This window comes from Dreissena polymorpha, chromosome 12, assembly GCF_020536995.1.
Source record: "Dreissena polymorpha isolate Duluth1 chromosome 12, UMN_Dpol_1.0, whole genome shotgun sequence".
NCBI lineage: Eukaryota > Metazoa > Mollusca > Bivalvia > Myida > Dreissenidae > Dreissena > Dreissena polymorpha.
This window is the reverse complement of record NC_068366.1, coordinates 64,722,289-64,732,084: the sequence shown is the minus strand read 5'-3', so window position 1 is coordinate 64,732,084 and position 9,796 is coordinate 64,722,289. Positions and strand designations below refer to the sequence as shown.

General features: G+C 37.5%; 1 protein-coding gene across 1 annotated transcript; it reads left to right on the top strand.

Annotated features, from left to right (window-relative positions):
* The first annotated feature begins 1,037 nt into the window (after positions 1–1,037).
* Positions 1,038–7,970, top strand: LOC127852937 (arylacetamide deacetylase-like). The gene is made up of 7 exons (XM_052387018.1): positions 1,038–1,203; positions 1,557–1,750; positions 2,911–3,009; positions 3,346–3,466; positions 5,863–5,926; positions 6,087–6,208; positions 7,220–7,970. Exons 2-7 carry the CDS (start codon positions 1,607–1,609, stop codon positions 7,891–7,893), a joined length of 1,224 nt encoding a protein of 407 aa, XP_052242978.1. The 5' UTR covers positions 1,038–1,203; positions 1,557–1,606; the 3' UTR covers positions 7,894–7,970.
* Positions 7,971–9,796: the final 1,826 nt, after the last annotated feature.

Below are 9,796 nucleotides of genomic sequence, written 5' to 3'. Positions count from 1 at the left end.
AATTTAAATAAAGATTTTCACTGAAATCGCGTGTCATTAAACAATCCGTTATTACGTCCGACTTCATGTGTTTCATGCATTAATTTACAACATAATAAAGGCATGCGAGTTATGGCGGCGTTCTTTGTGAATAATGATCAACGGCATCTAAAATGACATATTCAAATACGTTTCAACTCTCGTGACATTAGATCCCATTGTGTTCGACGAGTTTCTTTTTAGGTAGGCCGTATCGTCAAGCGCCAGCGGATGTGACTGTATTACAGTAACTAAATGATGCAACACAACACAAAACCTGCTATAAATCCCAAAACGCAGTTACACAAACACCATCTGTATATATCTTGGTAAAATGTGAGCATTAAAGTACATATAAAGGACAGCTAGGGCTTCCTGTTAGCGAAGTGGTTGGTACACGCTCTTCTAACCTCGCCAACCCGGGCTCAAACCTCGCTACCGGCGTATGAATGATTGGTTTGTGGGCTCAATACCGGACAGGCTAGGATTCTTCCTCAGAGCACATCCAAATTGACTGTTTCAGTAAGACTTCGAGAGGTATTATTGCAACTAAATGTTAATTTATTTTGACAGTTCGTAAGCTTGTGTTTGTGGTATTGTTTGTTCTTGGAATCGAAATAATTTCAAACTGCCTGTATATATTCAGACGCAGATCAGTTGACGTCAGACTTGAATGTACATGTTTACAAGAGTTTGCTTATCTAACTAATTTAATTATTTCATTAATAAGGAAAACAACTGAAAATTTAAGATTTGTGCACACGGCCCTTCTCTGTCATAAACTCGGTCATTTATAGTTTCATATTGTAAAAAGCGTGTTTAAATATTAACTAGTAGTTTAACATTAAGTTAACTATACTGCACAGCGGAATGCACTAGTACTTTCACACTATAGCAGTTATATATTATGTTTTATGCTCTAAGATGTAATTTATAACTCAATAACACAAACCACCGTGACAATTCCCACCATCACCGAAGTTTCCGTCCGCAGTTGAAGCTAGGCTCTGTGTTTGTGTTCGGATTAAAAACGAGAGTAGCGTGCACGTTCAAAACCCTGGTGTATTTGTTTGTCAACGAGATCTAGATAAAGCATTACCAGTCTGTCAGTATTTGTCTAGGTTTATGAAACTTTGAACTTTGATATGGTCGAGCGTTGCAACAGGCGATTATATTCTGAATCAGGTATGCATAAATGCTTTTGCCATTGTTCTACATATAAAATAACAAAGCGTATTCTTCTACAAAAAGTAGATGTAAAGCTAATTTTACTCTTCAACACATGCAAACTACTGTGTTTGAAATTTGAATTGATTAAAAGCGTTTACCTCCCCTGAATATTCTGTATTGAACTATGTGTACTATAGTGTGGTGGGCACCTTGAGTGTAGAAATAGTTTGCAGGTCAACACAATTTGGGAGTAGCATTATATGGGGTAATCGAATAGATACCCAGAGTGATAGCACTACATCATAAACTTACAACCCTGAAAATAAACTAAATATTTTCAAAATATGTATCGTATACATGTGTTCCAGCACGCGCCCCTGTCAATCTTCACAAGCCTGGCAGCTGATTGGTTGATAGGATGGCGTTACTAAGGAATGCAGCTCTGACGTCACTCTTGGTCGTCCTATTGGCATTCTATGTGCGACCGCGGTTTCCAGAAACGGCCAGTAATCGTGGCACAAAGACAGCGGTTGGCCTGTTCTTCAAGTTTCAAGACCTTGTGGTGGGGCATCTGTTATGTACCTTATCGATGTCAGTAATATCTATGCATTTTCATGAAAAAGCTTAAACGGTTTTTAGAGGTTTGAGTTTTAAAGACAAGGAATGTTGCGAAACAATTTGTTTGAAATTAACTCAAATATTCAGAAAATTTGAGAATGCAAAAAATCTATTTAAGTTTAATTATTATATGCATGCAGTATATATATCATTCAAAATTCAATACAGGATTGGGTCATACATTAAAAGATTTAAAGTCATAAGGAAACAATTATTGCACTTTAAATATTATTTTACCTTCTTAAAAAAATATTTTGTTTGGCATTATAGTCTTTTAAATTATGTATACTTTTTATGTCCCCCACCACTATAGTGGGGGACATACTGTTTTTGCCCTGTCTGTTGGTTTGTTTGTGTGTTTGCGTTAAACTTAAACATTTGCCATGACTTTTGCAATATTGGAGATAGCAACTTGATATTTGGCATGCATGTGTATCTCATGGAGCTGCACATTTTGAGTGGTGAAAGGTCAAGGTCATCCTTCAAGGTCAAATATATAGCTTCAAAGCGGTGCAGTAGGGGACATAGTGTTTCTGACAAACACATTTCTTGTTTAAAATAATAAGCAGATTTAGTTTGCCCCCTTCGAAAAAGAGGGGATATGTTGTTTTGCTTGATGTCGGTCGGTCTTTCTGTCTGTCGGTAGACCAGTTCGTTTCCGATCAATAACTCGTCAACGAATTGGCCGATTGGCTTGATATTTCACATGTGCATTGGCCTTGGAAAGTAAATAACCCCTGTTGAAATTGGGGTCACTAGGTCAAAGGTCAATTTCACTGTCATAGTTAGTGTGAAAATCATTTCTGATCAATAACTCATCAACGAATTGACCGATTGGCTTGATACTTCACATGTGCATTTGCCCTGGACAGTAGATGACCCCTATTGAAATTGGGGTCACCAGTTCAAAGCCCTGTTTTGGGGGCATATGTCTCCGACCGCGGAACTCTTGTTATACACCAGTACATGACTGTTCTGGGCTTTTTTTAATTCTGTACTTACACAGATGTACCAAAACAATTTCAGACTAATTTGGGAGAACTATACACCAGTATTAGACTGTACTGGGCTTTTTAAATTCTGTACTTACCAACACAATTTCAGGCTTATTTGGGGGAACTTATCGGTCTAGATCCTGTGCAAACTGCCAACTCGTTTTATAACATCATACTCCTGCTAGACCAACCTGCCGCAGATGTAAAGGTAGGTAAAGCGCAGTTATATTTTTTTATTATATGTTTAAACTTCATTGTCGCAATTAACTTCGTGCCAAAACAACGCTAACAGCAACAACAACATCGACATCGTTATTGTGAACCCACTCCCTAACTTTAACATTATCTTCGCCGTCATGAGGATCAGAATCAACATACATGCCACAATAATTACGTTTGTCCTATGCAAATTTATAATTTATATACAATTTATAAAATATAAGAAACATATGTTCATAGTTGATTGGACGGTGAGTTTTCACAAAAAGTATTTGTTCAGCTTTTTTTTAACTTCCACTTTAAAGTAATTAGAGTTGTTTTACAGGAGGAGACTATTACCATAGAGGGAGTCGAGGTCTCGGTGTTCCGCCCGACCGAGGAGAGTGACTCGCCCCGCCCAGGCATCATTCACATCCATGGCGGGGGCTTTTGCTCCCTTTCACCCGGTACAACAGTATAACATAAACCTATGAGCAGAGTCATGCTGAAAGGGGTTGTGCAATATGTGGCCAGCGTAACGCCAGGCCAGCCTGTATAATAACGCAGACTGGTCTGGAGTTATTGATTCCGCTAATGAGAACAAGAAACCTTGTGTGACTTTCCAGCTGACTGCTGGAAAATAATGTAATGAATAACTCGATTAAAATCCCTGCCTTCATAGCCAACCACGTTATGATAGTCTAGCCACTTGGTACAATAATTTCACCGTTGTTATTTTAACTTTTATTAATTTATGTAAATGATTTCCTTTTATTATGAATCTAAACTTATACACTATTTTCAAAATATAATAGAAATTGTTACTACTTTTCATAATATAATACTTAAACCAAACCAATAAAATCCTACCAAATCTGGTAGGATTTTCTTGTGATTGCAGAAATTGTATGTGAGAGCACGGAACGAGCAACTCTGCATGGAGATTGATTACCCGGATTTGATTAACCCCGATCATAGCTAAAGGGTAGTCCTTACGTGGATTCGATTGGTCCCGATTATAGCTTTAGGTTACTCCTCCAGTTGATTCGATTGGTCCCGATTATAGCTTAAAGTTACTCCAGTGGATTCGATTGGTCCCGATAATAGATTATGGTTACGCCTTATATGGATTTGATTGTTCCCGATTATTTTTTAAGGTTACTCCTCAACAATTGGACGCTTTCCGATAATAACTCACGGTTACTTTTAGCAGAGCTATGAATGTTCTTGATCATAGCTCAACACCAAACAAAGATATTTGATTGTTTTTAGATCGACTATTATATATGAAATATATATAGTGGAGCTATCCTACTCACCCCGGTGTCAGCGTTAGCGCCTGCGTGCAAATGTTAAAGTTTTCGTACTACCCCAAACATTTTCTTTGTCCCTTGACATATTGCTTTCATATTTTGCATACTTGTTTACCAACATGACCCCAACCTATAAATAAGAGCAGACAACTCTATCAAGCATATTGTCATAATTATGGCCCCTTTTCCACTTAGAATATGCAGCAAATGTTAAAGTTTTCGTACTACCCCGTTTATTTTCATTGTCCCTTGACATATTGCTTTTATATTTTGCATACGTGTTTACCAACATCACCCCAACCTATAAACAAGAGCAGACAACTCTATCAAGCATTTTGTCATAATTATTGCCCCTTTTATACTTAGAATATGCATATTATTGATAAATCTATGTTAAAGTTTGCGTACTACCCAAATATTTCCTATATCCTTTGACATATTGCTTTTATATGTTGCATACTTGTTTACCAACGTGACCCTAACCTATAAACAAGAGCAGACGACTGTATCAAGCATTTTTACATAATTATGGCCCCTTTTACACTTAGATAATTGAACCTTTTGCTTAAATTGTCATAACTTCTTTATTTATGATCACATTTTATTATTACTTTGACAAAACAACACTTACCTGAATACCACAATGGATTCCACCTAAACAATACCCCACGCCCCTACCAGAATCCCTCCCTCCCCCAACCTCAAACCCCTCCCCCCAAAAAAATAATAATTTATATTTAAACATCGTCTAATAAATTACCACACACCACATTATACCCCCCCTCTCACCCCCACCGCCCCTACCCCCCACCCCCCCCAAATTTTTTTTTAAACATCGTCTATTCTATACCCCCACTCTCACCCCCCACCCCTTTACCCCCCACCCCTCCAAAAAAAAACATTTTTTTTAAACGTCATCTAATAAATTACCACACCCCACATTATACCCCCTCTCACCCCCCTAACCCCCACCCCCCCATTTTTTTTAAACATCATTTAATAAATTATCCCCCCCCCTACCCCCCCCCCCCCCCCCAAAAAAAAAAAAAACAAAAAAAAAAAACAATATTTTTTTTTTCCTTTTTTATTTTTGAAAGATCGTCTAATAAATTATTGAATATGAACAATTTCCCCATGATGGCTTACGTTATACTGTCAAGCACTCGAATAGTCGAGCGCGCTGTCCACTGACAGCTCTTGTTAATCATAATTTTAGATAGACCTCGCAGACATTGGATTGGTTCATATTTTAGCTGCTTATCATCAAATCTCTTACTTCATAGCATACCGCGTTGTAATGTGAAAAATAGTATATTCTTTTTCATAAACTATGTTTTAATAAAAAATATGTTTCAAGTGTCATAATGGATTACTAATTTTTCATAATAAGTGTTCATTAAGAAGTCAACAAAACCCACCGCCACAGGAGCGATGTAATTTTATCGCATTGGTAAATCGCATACAGCAGTCAAGATCATAGAACATTTTTTTTTATGTCAATACATGTAACCGCTTATTTTACTCACACATATTTCTTCTTTATTGTCCAGCCCACTATGCTAATTACATAAGAGAAATGGTGAGGAAGACAAACGCAGTCGTGCTGTCCATCAAGTAAGCGCTTGCATTGTTTTGTCAACTTTATCATTTCGTCGGCGAAAACGTTAAAGATGCCATACTGGTTTCATTTCTAAATAATTTGTAAATAAAATTTAATTAATTAATTGAACCGTTTCCATTTGAATGGCTGTATCCTTTTAACCCATGTTTTCAGTTATCGACTGGCTCCAAAATTCAAATTCCCCATCCCTTTTGAAGACTGCCTGATGGTTACCCGACACATTTTGAACAACCCAGAAAAATACGGCATTCACCAAGAGAAAATAGGACTTAAAGGTAGAGCTATCTCTACTTTGTATGTCCACGTGTGCAGTAGGTAATGAGCTAAAACAATCCAACAGTTTGTTCATTCGTCTGTCCCAAAACTTGTCCACAATCCAAATTGCCCACGCATTTAGGTTTTGTGAAGTGACTATGCACAAAGGTCCATCTATATAGCAGTAAGCACCGCATATTTTGCCATGAACCATATGAATAAGTGTGTGGTCAGTGTGAAAGATGTAGGTCAAAGGCAATGTTAAGCATTTTAGAAGGAAAATAGAACTCCATTGAGCTCTAACATCACATGCATGCAAACGAGCCGCGTCATGTGAAAATCCGTCGTATGCCTTCTGCATCAGCGCAATATAGTCAGTAGCTACTTGCATGACGTTATATGACATAAGACCCATTTCCGCATGTCGCGGTTCATGATAGGATTTTGAAAAACCGGTTCAGACTGTTCACCTCAATATGGAGTTTAAATTACAGTGTCTTTTTATGCTGCCGGTAGGGTGGCATATAGCAGTTGAACTGTCCGTCTGTCCGTCCGTCCGTCCAAAAACTTTAACATTGGCCATAACTTTTGCAATATTGAAGATAGCAACTTGATATTTGGCATGCATGTGTGTCTCATGAAGCTGCACATTTTGAGTGGTGAAAGGTCAAGGTCATCCTTCAAGGTCAAAGGTCAAAAAACAAAATCCAAGGGAAGTAACAAGCTTTAAAGGGAGATAATTTCTAAACCTGCCAAATGATATATTGAAATTTTATTTCAAAGCGGCGCAATAGGGGGCATTGTGTTTCTGACAAACACATCTCTTGTTTACATATAATTTATATCTGGTATAACTTAAATTTCGTAACACATCTTAATAGTTGCTCAGAGTTTTATCCCTAATAAACTTGTAAGGCGGATAAGACCAAGGTATGTAGATCAAATCGAAGTTGTTTACGGATGCAGCAGACATCCGCATCGGTTAAATTACAAATTAAGTCGATGTATGTCTCCTGTTGTTTGTGTTCAAGGTGACAGCGCGGGTGGCAACCTTGTAGCGGCCGTGTCACTCAACATTTCCCTTGATTCCAACTACCCGGAGCGAGCAATCAAGTTCATGTCTCTTGACTACCCATCCCTGCAAGCTGTGGATTTGCGGCTTCCAAGCTTCCGGAAGTACGAAAACGGTCCTTGCTTCCTGAATAAACCCCGGATGCTAAAATACATGCTTCGCTACGCATTTGGGGATCTTCGATTTTACGAATTTTTCAACAATAACGAACAATATAGCTATCTAGATGAGAAGCTAAGAGAGCACGTTGCTTCATCATTACTAACAACTAATGACGAAGATGCTGAATCAGACACGCCTCTATCAGGAAAGGCTTCTGTAAATGCTGACGAAGTGAAGGAAATTCTGAGCGTAATAACACATCCAATGTTCTCGCCGCTGATTGCACCGGATGAAGACCTGGCCGCGCTGCCACCCGCCTACATCATGAATTGTGAGTTTGACGTGCTCCGAGATGACGGCTTTCTACTAGCGGAGCGTCTAAGACTCGTGGGAGTAACGGTTGAGCATTCGTACGTCCCCAGCGAGGAGCACGGGTTCATCATGATGGTGAAAACAGAGGAATCGGCAATGGTCGAACTTAACAAATTCACACAGTTCTTTCAAAAAATATTAGGACTGAATATATTATAACCCACGCGAAGAATTTGTCACATGCTTCTCAATTTGTGTATACGCTTTTACGAACCAAATAGATTCCATAAAATGTACTTTTTTGTATATTTTCTTGTGTCTGACCAGAAAACCAGAAGAAACCTGTTGTCGGCCATCCTGCGTTACCAACGTGGTGACGTCAATGTCAAGACTAAAATTGTAAAACCGGTAAGGGCAAAAATAACCAAATATCAAGATCGGCCGGTTGTTAGAAACTTGCAACTGATTAGGCCCTTAAAACGACAAAATTATGCATTCGTGGCAAACACTTTTACAAGTCAAAGTCAATATAAAAGCAAATCAACGGACAAGAGATAAATGTGAAGATATGCATACTTCCAAGGTCCTGGACAACAATATACGTATAATGGGGAATGGGAAAACAACATTTTAAAATGACTAAATGTATTCGACTGTTGCTGTATTAACTTCACCTCTAAGCGTAAAAACAACAACATTGTTTCGGAAACAAACAACGTTTCATAGCATTCCTCACAGATGTCAATTTTTCTCATATCTACTTGTTATCACGGAAACAATTGAATCCTGCGAAGAAAACATTTTTGGTGGCCGAAACCCCTTTTTTTAAATTTCCACAAACGTCACAAAATCTTCTACGTGGTATGCTGAAATGCATTTGACTTCGATTGCATTATAAATTTTACGATAACCGCGTATCACGTCAGATAACTACTGTCGCCACTTCTTTATGGGGATGCATGTACCCGTAATTACTGTAAATTTTCGGACACTAAATTTTCGGATATCCCCGTAAGCCAAATTTTTTTTATAATTTCGCGTCTCTAAGTATTCAGACAGTTTTCGTCCATAAGTAATTAGTAATTACACTTACTTGTTGGAAAGTTTGTTTAACAATGCTATTTTACAAGAATTCTGCCTAGTTACGCTTATCTATCTGATGGCACGTCGATCATGTGTTTTACAACCGGATTAAGATCATAAAACCTGACAGACGAATGCCCTAAGGCAATGGACCATTACGTTTGCGTTATTGGGTAAATAGCTGTGAATATTGGATATAGACTATTGTTTCACCAAACATCTTAAAGTGGAATATGTAAAAGTAATTAAAATTATATGGCGTAGTATTTTACAAGAACTCGCTATTATTCTTTAAAACATTTACGCTATACACATTGCATACCCGTACCTGATCATCAATACAATATTTTTAGTGTGTCTACATTTTCGAACACCTGTATTTCTTTAAATATTAATTATATCTAAAATAATGGAGACTGATTTTGAAAGTGTCCTTAAATTTAGAGTTTTTACGGCTGTATAAACGACCCAATTACACTTGAAAAGTGGCGCTTTGGACCGGAAATTAGAAAACAAAATCAGGGTGAATAATTTATGAATTTGTAACATTTTTCTCTTTAGTGCCTTTTTGAAAGCAATCGTTTTATGTCGTAAGTGGTTTCATTGGCTTGAAATGTGCTCGTCACACGGGCAAAAAAAAATCGATTTACTGTTTTAAACTAGATGTCACAACTTAAAAACGTTTCCGTGTTTCCAAATGGGGTTTTATAGTATGTTTCTGCACATGTGTTGATGAATTTATCGTCGCCCTATCAAACAACGTCCGGTTTTTAAACTAAGGTGAACTATGTTGAAAAATACATGTACAATCTACTGACCTTCTAGTTTTCGCCATCGTATATTTTTCATTTAAATATTTCCGGACGTTAGCTTAACCTCGGACGCAAAATAAATCATCTTTAAACAGATGATGCAAGTGATCAGATTCCTGGATAAATGATCTTACTACTATTATTTTTAAAGTATATATAAACCATAATGTCACTGCGCTGAATAAACATTCTCTAAAACGGATTATACAGATATATTAACTTAATTA

What these genes read in the sequence shown, in the direction of transcription:
- LOC127852937 (XM_052387018.1), top strand. Translation starts at nt 1,607, where the DNA reads ATGGCGTTACTAAGGAATGCAGCTCTGACGTCACTCTTGGTCGTCCTA. An exon ending in AACCTGCCGCAGATGTAAAG is followed by an intron (nt 3,010 to 3,345) that starts GTAGGTAAAGCG and finishes GTTGTTTTACAG; the next exon opens with GAGGAGACTATTACCATAGA. An exon ending in GCAGTCGTGCTGTCCATCAA is followed by an intron (nt 5,927 to 6,086) that starts GTAAGCGCTTGC and finishes CCATGTTTTCAG; the next exon opens with TTATCGACTGGCTCCAAAAT.